The 16,626-nt window shown below is 36.1% G+C and overlaps 1 protein-coding gene across 1 annotated transcript in view; it reads left to right on the top strand.

Annotated features, from left to right (window-relative positions):
* The window catches only part of IKKepsilon (I-kappaB kinase epsilon), a 406,399-nt gene that overhangs the window by 196,780 nt on the left and 192,993 nt on the right, over positions 1 to 16,626 (top strand). Inside the window, exon 11 of the mRNA XM_090415707.1 lies at positions 5,470 to 5,571. Within this exon, the coding sequence (XP_090271833.1) occupies positions 5,470 to 5,571 (102 nt within the window). The remainder of the gene's footprint in view (positions 1 to 5,469; positions 5,572 to 16,626) is intronic.

The raw sequence follows: 16,626 nt of genomic DNA, 5'->3' as shown, positions 1-16,626 counted from the left end.
ACTATTTGGAAGGTGACAGTAGCCACTAATGTATAGTTCCAAATGTAATGTTTTTACAGGTGCATTTCGGGAATTAAATTGTCACACCTCGTATTGAAAGAATATGACAGTATCACAAGTGAATATAGTGGTGTTTTTAAATGGTTTATAGTGTGGCTTTTTTCATAAAGTTATGCTTCATATTTTTCGTGCTGGATATATGTGTCCTTCAGTAGTTCTGTTGTCAGAATTTTTTTAGTTTATTTGTGTTGTGCTACTTGTTTGTTTGTTCCTACTGCTTCTGCTTTCTGAAAATGGTATCAGTCAGGAAACACCAAAGTGTAACATGGAAAGCTTTAGCACAAGGGTTAAGTTCTGCCCTGGATTTTTCCCAGTGGAGGCATTGTGAGAATTGCTTCATGTATGCACCAAATAGGTGGACTGTTAGAGCGAACGAAAAAAAGGAAATCGTTAATATGTGGAAAAAGTATATTGATAGTTTAAAGCATTTTAAAATGGAAACTAGCATCATAACCACAATACAAGAGCTTACACGAGAATTGCTGAAAATGAAAAGTGAAATGATCATCTGGAAGATGAGATTAAACACCTAAAGAAGTGATTGCAGATGGGAATGAAAAGGAGGAAGTTAATATTACAAAAAAGAGGCAAAGGATAATCGTATACCATATCGGAAACTCAATCATTGGAGGTGATGACTAATAAAGTACACAAAACATACTTTCTAGGTGGAAAATAATGAATAACAAGATAGCCGAGTTGTGTGAATCTGCTGAGTAAATTTGAAGGAAAGTTGGAAAGGTTTAAATTTGATGGATTGCATTTGAATGGGTTTGGTGTTGGACATTTAGAAAGGCTATTGTTTTATGAGAAGACACAAATTCAAGAAGTTAACGAAGCTAATGATCAAAGGGTACTTGTGAAGCAGGATAATGCAACCAAACTGATTGTATGATAGGAGAAAGATGGATACGAGGTTGAAGATGTGGTTTGCCTCGTGGCATGGTGCATAAAATGCATAAAAGTGAGGATGAGAGGTATGAATGGCAATCAGGGAATGGGAGTGGTCTGATTGGAGAGAGAGAGAGAATGGAGTGTGGAAGAATGGCTAGAGTATAGAATGTTGGTGCTGGTAGATTGGCCTTCAGAGACATGGAGATTGTTATGTTCATATTCAAATGTAAGGAATGTTTGTAATAAGAGAGCTGATTTTGTTGCATTGGTTGAGTCAGTATGCCCAAAGAGAATTGCTATAAGTGAAATGTGGTTGTCTAAGAATAATGATTTGGGAATCGAAATGGAAGGATATACAATTTTCCCAAAGGATAGGAAGGTGATAAGCATAGTATGAAGGAAGTGCTGTTAACACGTTCGCCGCCAACTACGAGTATACTCATAGTTGGTATATAAGCCTCACAAGCCAACTATGAATATACTCGTATGTCGATTACCGCTGCCAACGAGATTACTCCTACTGACCTTGAAGTGAAAGTGCTTGGCATGGGGAGCATAGCAGCGAACATGTGTATACTCGTAGTTGGTATATGAGCCTCACAAGCCAACTATGATTATACTCATATGTCGATTACTGCTAGCAACAAGATTACTCGTACTGACCTTGAAGAAGTGAACGTGCTTGCCGTTCGGGAACAAACTATGCATAAGGAACATGGCTGCGAACGTGTTAATAATTGCAAAGGAATTCTGTCCACAAAGTGTGGAAGTTGATAGTACATGTACAGATTTTGAATCTCTGTGGTGCAAAATTGAAATTAACTGGCTAGTATATCTAACAGGATGCTGTTATAAGCAAGGAATGGAGAATACTAATGATTGTGAAATGTTTAGGCATATTGGTTGGGCATGTAAAAAAAGTGATATTTTTTTACATGGATGATTTTAATACAGGAATATAGAATAGAAGGAGGAGATATTGTATGGGAACAAGGAGAGTGAGTTTGTTGAATTTCTGAGGGATAAATTTTTTAAGCAGCATGTGACTTAAGCAACGATGTGTTATGGCTTTAGTGTTATGAATTTGGTGATAACTTCATAAGATGTAGTTGTTAATAAGGTTAATGCCTCATTGACAGAGCCTCCATAGCACAATTGGAAGAACAGCAGAACATTATGCCCTTCGATTGGAAAATGCCTCTGTTCAATTCTCGTCGTGACAAGTAGAATCCTTAATGAGGTTTTTCAGTTGAAGGTGAGTTAGCCAATTTCATACAGAGGTAGCAGGGTTTTTTTTCTCCCAGAAACTTGGGTTTTTTTCATCTTGTGTACAGACAAATCGGCCTTCAGAACACATGCAATTTTCATACAAAAAAAAATAAATAAAAAAATGCTGTTGTTGTTGGTGATGGGTGGTAGATTACATTGAAAGTAGTAGTGCCATAGTAGGAGAATTAAGTAGCAGTGGAGATGGTGAGATGTATTTAGCAACGTAGAGCAGCATGCCCTCCCAAGATGAGCCCTTGGACTCCCTGGAGGTGTCACGTAATAATAATATTTAACACTGCTGCAACTTGGTGAGAATGATCATGAGGTACTTGTGTGGGAAGTGGTGAAATAAAAGTTTACTGCCAAAAACAAATGCAAAGCTCTGTAATCAAATGGCATCAATATGTTTGCTAGATGAGCTGTGCAGAATATATGTTGATAGTGCATGGAAATTCATAAAGCAGTATCTGTCACAAGCAATGTATAATTGCATACCAAAGTCTAGGTGGGTAAATAGAGTAGGTGTGAAATAGATGAATCCTGAAATCAAGCATGTTGTGTTGAAAAGAAAAGGTTATGGAGGAGGTATAAGACAGTTGGTGGGTTAAATCCATGAAGAGTATAGACTGAAGGCTAAGAAGGTGATGAGCATGGTAAAGAAGGAATTGGTGCAAGTGAACAGTACGATAGGAGATTGGCTGGTCAGGCGAAGGTTAACTTAAGGGAATTCTGCTATATGGCAAGCAAGAGAGCAAATAATATGGCTTGTTGATATTGGTGCAAACAGAGTGATCATTACAAAAGAGATAATGGAATTATTGAATGATCACTTAATCAACATATATCATACTAGTGTAAATGATGCTGTGCAGTATGTAGAAGGGAGACAGGTATTAGGAGGATTTGAAGTGAAAGAATCAGAGGTGTATCAGCTGTTGATTTTGTTAGCTGTTAATAAAGCTGTGGGAATGGATGACATATCACTTATTTTTAAGAAATGTGCAAGCTGTTATGTTCTTGACCTGATTATTTAATGAAAGCTTTACAATGGGTAAAGTTCCTAAGGAGAGGAAAGATAGCAAAATAGTACAACTCCAAAAGCATGGTTCTAGAACAGAAGTTTCCAATTATAGACTAGTATGTATAACTGCAGTTGCACTCAAGGTGTTTGAGAGATTGGTTAGAAATAGATTATAAGATTGATTTCATGCACATAGTATTCTTTATGATGGTCAGCATAGATTTATATATGGTAGGTCTTGTTTTAGCAATTTACTTGCATTTTATGACAAGGCGACAAGTATGTTAGATAAGGAAGAATCTAGAAGGATTGGAAATTGACCCTCGGAATGATATTAGCAAGTTGTGTATGATGGAACAGTATCTCAAAAAAGGTGGGTAACCAGTGGCATGCCCTAGTGTTCTGTTTTTGGGCCTTTACTGTTTAACTTGTTTGTAAATGATATATCATGTGGGGTGACTAAAGATCTTCCATTGTTAACTGATGATGCAGAGTTGGGAAGAATTATAAGCAGCACTGCTGATGCTAATTTCCTTCAGGAAGATTTGAATAGACTTTTGACTTGGACAAAGCAGTGGGGTTGTAGTTTTAACATTAATAAGTTCAAGGTGTTGCATTTTGGAGTGCAGATTATTATTATTATTACGTGACACCTCCAGGGAGTTCAAAGACTCATCAAGGGAGGGCACCTACTAAACAACTTCAGTCTCCACCACTCAACTATCATCATTAGCTACACCAACACTATCTACTGACCACCACTAGTATTTTCACAGGCAATCACAAACATCCATGCCCACTGCGGGATATGAACCTGCAGCCTTTGGCTGGAGAGCAGATACGCTAACCACTTGGTCATCCAGGTCGACATGTTGATCTTTGCCAGCAGTAGTTAGTTCATTCACTTTAAGAAACACATTACATTTCATAATCACAAAATACCCAGAGAAATTGGTGATGCAGTTACTGTGACACAATTTCTATTGCTCTCACCACAGCAAATTTTTTAATGTTGATGAAATAAGTGGCTGGTTTTGAAAGAGATAGATGAATCAGTCATCTCCATTGAGGGGCTCATCTCATGGATTGTCTTCATTGAAGATAAGTGTCCCATCAAGCCTCTAATGATGTTGAGGTAGAGAATCCTATAACTCTGGGTGTCTATGTGAAAGAACTTATTGTTGTTTGACATTTTCACAAGAAAGCTGGGATTTCTGAAAAAACCTATCATTAAAGAAAAATATTCCATTTAAGAATCTTCTTCATAAAGCTCTGGTACCTTCTCAATGTTGATGATGTCAGCAATAACTGAACATAGGCTTCTAACACTCACTATCACAGATTCAACCTATGAATCATAAGAGTTAAGGCCTGTGCTCTTTGTTGAGCCTTTGCCAAGTATAAAATATTTTTGATAGTATTTCACACAAAAATGCTCGAATGGAGTGGGAAGAAGATCTCTGCTGGTATGATCGATAAATTTAGTGATGTTAAATGCAATGTGAAATGCACGCTAATGCCAATGTCAAAATAACCTGCCATGCTGGCTTTAAGAAGGCTGGAGTGATGAGGAACTGATACACTTGCACATGAGTTGACTAAATGGCACTGGAAAGCAAATAAGAGAGTAATCTGAATCAATATTGATATGATGGAACTTAATAATGCTATCTCAGTAAAGAACTTGACAGTGATTTTCATATGCCTAGATAACATAGCAGCATGTTGGGGGGGGGGGGGGGAGGAATCAGATTGTCAGAGGGATTTTGAGAGAAACAAATTGTCTTCATCTCTAAAGAGAAGTTTACAGTAAGAACAAGGAGGCCCCCCCCCCCCCCCCCACACACACACTCATTTAATCTCAACCATCAGCTTAAAGACATAAATTCCAGTTGAGATTATTTTATAAAATTTAAAATAGCTTATGGTAGTTGGTTTGAAAATTATGTACATATAAATATTACCAATAACTCAGGCACATAATTCAGCCATGAATTTCCATTCAAACTACCATAAGAGAATTTGCTATTCAAGCAGGAACCATTGATTGTAGTTTGTGTAACAGTTATTGATTTGAGACAGTTTATGCAAAATTAGTCACTTTTTGATCCACACCATAATTTCTGTGATATAGCTTTGATGTAAATGGAATGTCTCACATATGCATGCACGCACACATACAATTTTTAATATGTCTTTTCAGTTTTGTGCCTTCTTTGTTTCAGCCATCTTATTAATGAAGATGTTAAACTGCTCTGTACATTCTCAGAAAAAGTTGCTTATGAAGCTGAGCAATTAGACTGCAACTTAAATCACATCTTATCAAGGTTAAGTATAATTTCATCTTATAATTTGACAATTTCTTATATCATGATTTCATTTATACACTGTTTGGGTATGAATATTTTCAGTTGTTCTTTATGTCTTTATTGCTTTAATAAATTAAAATAATGGCAAAGCCTGAATTTTTTTCATTGAAGAAGGAAAGAAAGATGAAGAAAAATTTAGATAAAGTAATAGTTGAAAATGAATAACCAAATTCTATGTTTCATACGTAAATTATTCATGCAAAGATCAGAAATAAAATGCATTAAAAATAAAAAAATAATAAGTCAATAAATTAAAAATAGTAAAATAAAACAAACTAAATTTTATGCAATTTTATGTAGCTTACAGCATGGCAAATACTCCGTTTTCTATTTTCACTTTCTCTGTCTCTTGAACTGAGGCACTTTTGAGAAGTAGTCATGAGAAAATCAGCAATAAGCATTTTAGCATGGATAAGAACAAACAACAATGTATGATAACTTCATATTATGACCAGAGAAATTGTAAATTTCATTTAGATGTGCCTATGGAACTATTGTGAGAGTCTGTAGAACGTCATATACTACAAATACCTTCTGAAGTGTTGAAGTACAAGAAATAAAGGAGCTGGAGAGGATGGGATGCACTATGAATTTTGAGCCCTGCAGATTTTGGTTTTATTTATTATTATGCTTTTTTTTTTAAATTTTAATTTGGGTTTTTTCATCTCTCAAAACAGGCATATTGGCCCATGTACATACATCTGCAGACATAGAATACTATTGCACAAAGAAAGCAATGGCAAACCTCTTGTTCTATAATAATTCCTAGCAAAGTAGCATTGCTAGCCCACCAACTATTAGGTTGAGGAGAAACACACACATGCTTTATTTAAGTTTTCTTTCCTCTCCTCTTTTGCAGGATAAACTTAATTATTGAGATGGTTCTTTACTAAAGAAATTTCAGCTGTACTGTTACTTTCAGTAATTGATATAGTAGTATTATTAAAAAAAAAAAAGTTATGCTAGATATGATGGTTGTAATTCAGTATGAATGAATTATTAAATGCCTGACAAACCACTTCACAAATAGAATGTGTTGTATTTAAAAAAAGAAAAATTTAATATTACTTTTACTTTTGAAATTAGTCCAAAACTAATATATATAGAATAATGTATCGTCTCCAGGATTTTTTTTTTTTTTTAACTGGCATAATATAGGTTTAAACTTATTGTAATTTCTTTCTGCCTGTCTTTGGAATTGTAAAAGAAATGTGAGACATATCAGAAAGACATATTTTCAAAGCCACAGCAGACTGATCCCTCCCTCAGGATGAGTGACATTTTTCATTACCATGGCATTTTATTTCTATTTTTCTTTACAACATATATATATATATATATATATATATATGTTACTGTAAAAGCCCAAAAGCTTTACTAAGTAAAGCTTTCGGGCTTTATCACTTCACTATGTAAAACATTTACATAGTGAGGTGATAAAAGTCCGAAAATGCTCGTAAACTCTTCCATTTCAGGCTTTAACACCAATTGGTAAAAGCCTGAAATAAGTGATGAGTCTGTCTGATTCTGTAGTCTGCAGGTCCCAACACGCTCTTGACTCTCTTAGCTTTTTGCGTACCTAACCTCTCAGTCGAGTGCAAGTATAGACGGGTGTGATGGCTATGATCTATTGTTTTTGTGCTAATATATTTTACATTTTTTTTATTTCTTTCATAAAAATCATTTCATCCTTACCTTAAAAGAAATAGCCTTTTGTTATTTCTTTTAGTGCATAGTTTATTTTAGGTTAGGTTAGGTAATCCAGTTTTAATTTCCTATTCCATTTACAGTTTTTAAATAAACAATGATAATTAAAAATATGGACCCAGTACAACAGATATTGTATATAAATTGAGTTTCATAAAATTATGCAAGAGAAATGACTTAGAATATTTTAAAATTTACATGTTCAAAGAATAATTAAAAATTAAAAAAATAAATAAATAAAAAAAACACACACACATGCTCACTTAAAAAGCACAATCACAGTCAAGAAAACTACCTCACCTAACATATAATCAACTATGCACTGAAAGAAATAAGAAAAGGTAGATAGCACAATCACAGTCAAACAAAACGGTCTTTTACCAATTGGTGTTGGTAAAGAAAACACACACACACACACACACACATATATATATATATATATATATATGTTTCCCATACAAAATTCAGAAGAACTTAATTAGAGCATATATCTGTGTGTGTGTGTGTAGAACATGTAAGGATTAAGAAACAAGAAGTCTGTTGACATTTATTTTAAAAAAGTTGGCAGTTGTAGTTGTTAGGAAACACTTTATAAGGAAGGCTCTTCTAGAGGACAAAGGTAGATGGTATAAATGAGGAAGAGGAGAAGTGGATTTTGTGTGTTTGCTGCTATATATATATATTCTTCTTTGACCCATCTGTCTCTTAGGATGAGTAGAGTTCCCTGATTAGGAGTCACAACGAATTAATGCTGGCAGCACATTTATGGCTGTAGAGCAGTAGATCTGTGTGTTCGTGGGGCTAGTTTGCCTATTGTGAGGGACTTAAAATCCAATTTTCAATTTTCTGGGAGAAAAAACCTCCACCTCCATATTAGATCAGCTAACTTACACTTATATATATATATATATATATATATATATATATAGAGAGAGAGAGAGAGAGAGAGAGAGAGAGAGAGAGAGATACAAACACACATATACAGGCAGTCCCCAGGTTATGGACAACTCGAATTACAACGTTCCATACTAACGAAAACAGGCTTTCCTTACAAAGCTATGGTGGATAATGACAATACTGCAATTGAACATCAATGAAAATGATGTCATTGACTTACTAGATCCCCATTCATCATAATTAAAATTAACCAATGAAGACCTTATGGAGATAGAGAAGCAGGTGATAGAAACATAAGAACATGAAGAATCAGAAGATCCAGAGCAAAGAAAGTTTACGACACAAGAATTAGCTGAAGCCTTTCATCTAATCGAAGCAGGATTTGCTAAGCTTGAAGAGCAAGATCCTAACATTGAGCTGTTTACAAAGGTTTACCATGCAATTAGTGAGAAATCAGCTGCTACAATGCCATTTATGATGAAAAAAAAAAAAGGAAATGGCTGTGCAAACAACCCAAGATACCTTTTTCAAGAAACTGACTTCTGTGGTAAGTTCCCCTTCTTCAGCAACAGAGTCAAATCCTGATTCTCCGCACCATCTCCATGATCATCTTCTGATTAATGTTAGCCTACCTTCTTACCTCAAAAATGCCCCTTCCAGTAAGTAAGACATTGTTGCAACATTAGGTGAGTGTTAACCTTCAACATTCTTTTTTGATATATCTCCTGTCTAAACTTTTTGTGTGAGTTTGTTTTTATGTTCTGTTTGTTTGAATGAGCACAATTGTTATTGTAACATTATTACAGTACAGAAGTATTATTATTATTATTGTTATTACAGTTATTACACTGTATTATTATTGCCACATATCAGTCATTATGGTATTGTTGTTATTATTAAAGTAAACTCTTAATTTAATGGACCATTAGGGGCTGAAGTTTTCTGCAAAAATCGAAAGTCTGTTAAATCGTAAATCTTAGGAAGAGTATTGAAAATAAAACACTTTCAGTGGTACAGTATTAATATATTTTAATGAGAACATTTTTATGTAAATACCATTTTACTGAAGATTGGGCTTGAAAAAAGCATCATCAAGTTTCAGTTGCTTTCCTCTTTTATACTGTTTCTTAATCATTAACAATTGAAATTGCCGAAAATGTTCATAATAAGCAATCACCTCTGGATCTGAAGATGCACCTATGAACGAGATGATGTTGTCCATGTGTTCTCTAGCCACCAATAGTTTCGGACCAGCTGGAACTGCTTCTTCTTCCTCATTGTCAGCCTCCTGATCACCCCGTTGAACATCTTCAGCAATCTCTTCCTGGCTGAAATTTTGGTAGCCTGGGTCGCCCTCGTTGATGTCTAACCATTGTTCAATGTCATTCTCACTGACATTATCACCAGCTCAAAGTTTCATGGAAATCAGAGGTTACAAAAACCTCTGAAATCGTATTTTGGTTCACTTTCGTTCACTAACTTGATCCAGCCATTAGCCAATGTTGTAGTCCTTATCTCCTTCCAAGTGGCAGCAAAATTGAAGATGGCAGACTTGATGTTGTATGCGTGCAAATTTTTAAGTATCCTGGCTCCTCTTGTATCTTTTTTAGGATCATTTTCGTTCTCGAAGCCAACCATAACCTCTTAAAAAAACTTCTTCTTATAAAACTTCTTGCAGGCAACAATGACTCCCCAGTTCTATAGGCTGTATTATAGAAGTGATGTTTGGAGGAAAGAAGATACATTTTATTCTTCCATTCCTACTAACCAGCCTCTCAGCATTAGGATGGGCTGATGCATTATCAAGAAGTAAAACAGCCTTTACTTCAGGAGAGACTTTCAGGACCTCTTTGGTAGTTCTTCTGTACTTCAGGTATGAAGTGATTGAGAAACCAGTTGGAAAAAATGTCACTTGTAAACCAGGGCATTCCTTGAACTGGAATAGATGACAGGCAACTGGTTCATAACATTCTTCAAAGCACGAGGCAGTTTTTCAGCAGCCGACCTTAGTTCAACACCACGAACAACAATGTCACTAAACCGCTGTTGAACTAACCACTTGTAAACTCTTTCTTTTAAATTCTTATGCTTGGCTAACTTCACATGTTTCTTATCTGCCACAGTGAAACCACTTTTGGAGTTCTCAACACTATATTTTAGTGAAAAAACTGAGTAAGTTTGTCTTTATTTTTGAAACTGTTTGTCCGAAATTTCGTATAGCAAACAATTTGACATATGTCCGAAACTGTTTGCTTTTTCACCCTGTAAAGTTCAGGGTGACTTTACAGGGTGAAATTACTGACACTAAACATGAGCAACAGAGGCACTACTTTCCAACTTACTAACTGAAGTTTCTGTGCTATTGTCAAGTTTACTCATTTTGTTTAACCCCATATTAACTCAGACAGTATTAATAATGATTAATAATGGTTTAACTAAAAATTACTCCAGCAACAGCCCGAACACCACATGATTTGCGCTAGCAATGCTACTGACACTATACTACTGCTACCAAACCAAAGCACATGCACTCCCACGAACTATTATTAACACACACGAAATATTACGAATATACGCGAATGTATCCAAAGACGCAATTTATAAACATTGCCGATCACTTCTGTCCGTTAAATCGAGATTTTACTGTATTATTATTATTATCATCATCATTATATATGCACGGGTCATCAGGGATCTGAGTTACATTCAAATCTGACCTAAAGACATTTTCAGGAATGTAAATCTCGTCAGTAACCCAGGGACTGCCTATATATATATATATATACACATACATCCCTTGACTTACGTCCGGGTTCTGTTCCATCCAGCAGGATGTAAGTGGAGTCGGACGCAAGTCGATACATTAAATCAACAGAGTTATAGGGGTTAGGGACTTAACCGAAATAATTATACACTCATTTTGATTTTTAAACCTTATAAAACTGTACTGTGCATTATTGCCACTATAAAACAGGAAAATAAGCACCCAAATCTTCCTCCACAATCACATCTTCATCACCTTTGCTATGTGAATGACTAGGCTGCGGCTCTTCTGGTATAACCCTTTTCTTTTATGAAAATGTCTGATGTAATTTGTTTATTCCTCTTCTTCTTTTCATCATAAATTTGTTCATAGCAAGAAAATGCATCCTGTACTTTTGTTTCTATTATTAAGTAGTGTTCAACATTGGGGTCCATGTCATTTTGAGAGCATCACTAACTGCAAAGAACATTTCTGCAAGACCCTTCACTTTGAATTGTTTAACTACCCCTTCCTGTTTCCCTTTTCCCTCCTCCTTTTCTCGTTTTTCCTCTTTTGCAATTGTTGTTTTTCCAGTTCTACCAATTCTTCGTTGGTCAACTCTTCAGGGGAACTTTCTATGAGTTGAATTATGTCGTCATCATTCACTTCGAGATTCAGATTGTTTACTATTACAATCTGAATTTGCCCACTATTATAAACTTCCAAAATCATGCACAAACCTTTTTGATGTCTTTTTCCATATGCCACTCATACAGTGAGGGGTCACTTCAAAGCCACAATTCCCAAGCCACAGTAATATTTTTAATAGCATGATAAATATTGAATGTTTTCCAGATTGCATGAGAGTCTGGTCATTTCCTTCAGTATCAGAAATGGCTTGTGAAAAAGTTCTCCATAGATAATAAGCCTTAAACATTGCAAGAACTCCCTGATCCATCGGTTGCATCAATGAAGTTTGAACATAAACTTTTCCATATCACCGATAGGACCTTGTCGTTGCTTCATTGCTATCGTTGATTTAATGTAAGCAGATCCTTTTACAGCCCCTACAATTTTATCCTTATTTTTCAAAATGGTCACCACTATAGAATGAGACGATCCTGTAGAATGAGAATGAAACAAAGTCATGTGCGATCACATTGATGGGCTTACCAGCTTTATGTTGTTTTATGACTTGTAACCTCGTTTCAAGATCAGTTGCTTGCCTCTTTTTCTATAATTCTTCACTAGGTTTTTTGATTGTGCATGTAGGGGCCCATATTGCACAAAACATCGCGAAATATTTAATGATAAACACACAAATAACCCATTTCTCAAACACAGAATCAACAGAGGAGCTGTTGAAGACGTGTGCCGACTACCGAGGGAGGTTGCTGCTGAAAGTGTTGTTGCCACTGTGCATGCTTTTTGCCGAAAATGTTATTTATTCCCTTATGGGATCATGGACGTATCTTTGAAAGGACGTAAGTCGAGGGATGACTGTATATATATATATATATATATATATATATATATATATATATATTTTATGGGATATATCCATCCATCTTCATGGCCCACTTTTCCTAATTGGGTTGTGGGGAGAGCAGCTGCAAGAGAAACTTCCAGCGGTCACTATCCTCTGCCACAAAGCTCAGGTGTTCTAGTGCAGTTCTTCCCAAACTGTGGGCCATAGGTTTTGCCGAGGGGGGTGGCCGTGAAATGATGAAAACAAATTTAAAATGTTTTAAGGCTAAGTAGATTTTTTTATCTTCAAAGAAACGTATTTAATTTTTGTTATTTTTTATGTTTTAATGGAAAAAAATCTCACATTGGTGCGGGTTCACAAATTTTGCTTCCTGCGTATTTCGGCGCTTAATGAATATAAGTAAATACATGTTTATTCATATAAGTTTCATTTCAAAGCAGAAATCTAAGAATTGCAGTTTCAAATATTTCAGCTGATATCGACTTTTTGTGTAGCAGTATTGAAACACATCCATCAGATTAAATTGTTATTAAACTTCTTTTATGTTTTTAATTTTTTCTTTATTACTAATCATTTTATGTTTCATGTGCTTGTACTGTACTGCAAATGTACAGTAACAATATATCTATCTATATAAAAATATGAGATAATGTACCATGTCAAATGTGTAAGATACTAAAAATGTAATATTTGCATTTGATTTTTGCAATATTCGCTGTGTATGTTTTGTATTGATATAAATGCAATAAATGTTATAATAATATATGTCTGTATTGCGATTTTTTTTCGAGGGGGCCGTGAAATATTTTAATTTTTCCATAGGGCCCTGACATCCAGAAGTTTGGGAAGCACTGTTCTAGTGGGACTCTGAAACGTGTCCACCCAAGGTTTTGGATATAATCTATCCTGCGAGTCCTTGGCCTTCCACCTTCTGGCTTGGCAAAGAGGACCTGCCGAGGAAGCCTCTCTTGTTGCATTCTGACCAGGTACCAATGTAACTGTGATCTCTCAACATGGAGAAGCAGCGGTTGAGTATTAAAGGTTTCCCAAATTGCAGAGCTTCTGATTCTCTTGAGTCTTGTCAGCCCCCCACAACCCCTTGAAGGAACCTCATCCGCTTGGATTCATGTCCACATTCTTTCGGTCATTATCCAACTCTCATGACCATAGGGGAGGATGGGGACATAGACTGTATCGAAGATATAGTCTATGTCTTTACCTTCTGGCTTAACTCCCACTTCAATACTACCAAACGGCTAAGCTCCTGCAATATTGCGTATATATCCGATTTGAGTATATAGCTCTATGTCCCACTTTCCATCACTCGTGAATATGGACCTAAGGCATTTAAACTTCTCCACCTGCCTCAGTAGGACTCCACTCACATGTAGAGTGCATTGGGATGGTTATCTTGAGACCACAAATGTTTCGGTTTTGGCCACACACTGATCTTCATCCTGGCTTCTGCACAAATAGCTGCAAGCCTATCCAGGATCTGCTGGAGGTCATCTGTGGAAGAGCTAAGCAGAACTAGGTCATCTACAAAAAGCAGATATCCAATGCTACATCTTCCAATTCTGACACACCCACTGCCTCGACTGTGCCTATCAATCCAGTCTATAAATATTACGAAAAGGAGGATGTGAAAGAACACACCCTTGGTGGAGGCCAACGGAGACTGTGAAAGGTTCAGACTTTGTGCTGTTTACCCTGATACAAAACTCCGAGCATTCATATAGGGACTTGATGGCAGCTAATAGTTGGCCATCCACTCCATACTCATGTACTGCTTGCTTTTCCCGAGGAACCCGGTCATATGCCTTCTCCAAGTCCACAAAACATGTGTAGACATTCTTGGCATATTCCCATGATTTCTCAAAGACTTGCCTTACAGTGAAGATTTAGTTAGTTGTGCTTCTACCAGGATGAAAGCTACATTGTTCTTGGGATATATATATCCCCATATATAAGAAGCAGAACTTAGAGTACATCTGTGCTGTATATGCAGGATGCATGTGAGGATTAAGAAAGAAGAAATCTTTTTTATTGACATCTATCTTGAAGAGTTGGCAGCTGTGTAGTTGTCAGGAAATACTTCATAACAAAGGCTGTTCCAGAGGACAGAAGAAGATGGAATAAATGAGGAAGAGAAGAAATGGATTTTGTTTTTGCTGTTGTACTGAAAAGGAATGTTAGTCTTGTTTTAACAAGCCTATCGGAAAGGAGGAAGAATGTTATTATGTGGCACCTCCAAAGATAATTGTGGGAGGGCACACTGCTCACAACTTACTATCTCCCCAACTTAATCATCTAAATACACACAGCAACACTGCTAGATACAATGCTATCTATTGTGCACCACCACCAATAGCATTTTTTTTGTCTTTAAGTTAAGTTGCATGTTCTCTTGGTATATTTGCAAGTAAGGATGGTTGCCTCATCAGTAGAGCAGTGACCATTGGAGTACCTGTAGCATACAAACTGCATCTGTAAGATAGAGGTTAAAGCGAATCACTGAGAGAGAGAGAACATGCATGCCCTTATTGTTTGTTTATTTCTTCCCCTCCCATCCATTAACCACAAAAGACATTATAAAGAAACAGTAATTCTGCATTTACAAAGCTAGACGTTAGGTTTCAAATTGCAGATTGAAGAGTTTTCTGCTCAAATGTTTCTTTATAGAAGTTCATAATGAAGGTCACAGTGGTGAGTCCAGGAACATTTCTTCTTTTTTGAAGGCAGGCATAACTTTCCACACTGAGTAATATGAGCAGAGCATGTGAGTGAAGAGGAGGGCCATAATGTTTGATGGAAATTTATTTTCTGATAGGATAATTGTGTTATTGATGGGGACCTTTGTAAAGAGGTTAGTGATATTAATGCTGAGTAAGAGATCTTGGTTTTCAAGAACACAGTCTTTCATTTTCACAATAAAGTGCTGGCTTATTTTTATTTTTTGTAATTCTTTAAATTCTGAAATTGATGATGTTGTTATTAATCCTTGTACTGAGTCCTGTTTTGCCAGTAAGACTAATCAGCCTAATAATCTATGTTTGAAGACTAGTTACATTGACTTAGAGATCTATATATGTACCCTCAAGGAGTGTACCCTCATGTTACCATGATAGAACTACATGTTTAAGTTTACAGTATTATTAATATGTGTGTTGAGACTTAAGTGCTGTGAAGAATTCATGTTAGAGGTTTAATGGAATATTAACAGCACTGAGAAAGGATTAAAACTAATTTTAATACTTTCAATATTTCTTATGCGTCACAGAGACAACTTCCAGGATTACAAAAACTTTTTGTAACAACACACACAAATACAATACAAAGTGAAACTAAAGTCCTATCTAGGTGGTGCACCCTCTATGGGCATTTGCAGGTGGCCTGGTATGTAAAGAGGGATCTCTGATAATTAAAGTTTCCCAAATATTGGGAAGTTTAATGCAACTGTATTTGTTTAAATTAGGTTGATTCCTGAGTGCAGATGCAGATTCAAAGAATAGTCTTTCTTTTTTGAATTTACTATGGTGAAGCATGGTAGTTTTTTTTCCAGGAGATCCTGTGGGATGTATCCAAAACATGGTCTACAAGGCTGGACTGACCATAATCGTGCTTGCAGATGTAAAAGCTGTGTTCTTCTAACCGGATGAATGCTGACCTGCCTGTTTGTCCGAAGTAGGCAAGTTTACAGGAACAAGGTACTCTATATACACCAGGCACTGAAAGAGGAGGGAGCTGGTCTTTAGTGGAGCGGATAAGGGTAGCAAGTTTATGGTGGGGCTTAAAAGCTATATGGATGTTGTACTTTTTTAATGATCTGGCTATTTTTTCTGAAGTACCACAGATGTAAGGAATGGTGATTGCATTTCTGAAGTCCTTCTGAAGAGATGGTCGGGGAATGGGGAAGGACTTGATTATTTTTTTAATTCTGTAGTCATTATAGCCATTGGAAAGGAAGGTGTTGTGTATGTGTTTGAGTTCGGTTGAAAGGGCAGTTTTACTGGAACAAAGATTGTGGGCCCTATTGGTCAGAGTTTTAATAATGCCATATTGCTGGGAGGGGTGGTGGTGGTGGGAGAGTTTGTGAATGTATCTGCCTGTATGAGTAGGTTTTCTATATACAGAGAAAGAAAGGTTACCATTAGGAAGGCGTGTTACTAAGGTGTCT

This window comes from Typopeltis vanoorti, chromosome 1, assembly GCF_054136105.1.
Source record: "Typopeltis vanoorti isolate ZY-2024b chromosome 1, IOZ_Tvanoo_1.0, whole genome shotgun sequence".
NCBI lineage: Eukaryota > Metazoa > Arthropoda > Arachnida > Uropygi > Thelyphonidae > Typopeltis > Typopeltis vanoorti.
The sequence above is the reverse complement of the archived record's forward strand: the minus strand, read 5'-3'. Positions and strand labels throughout refer to the sequence as shown.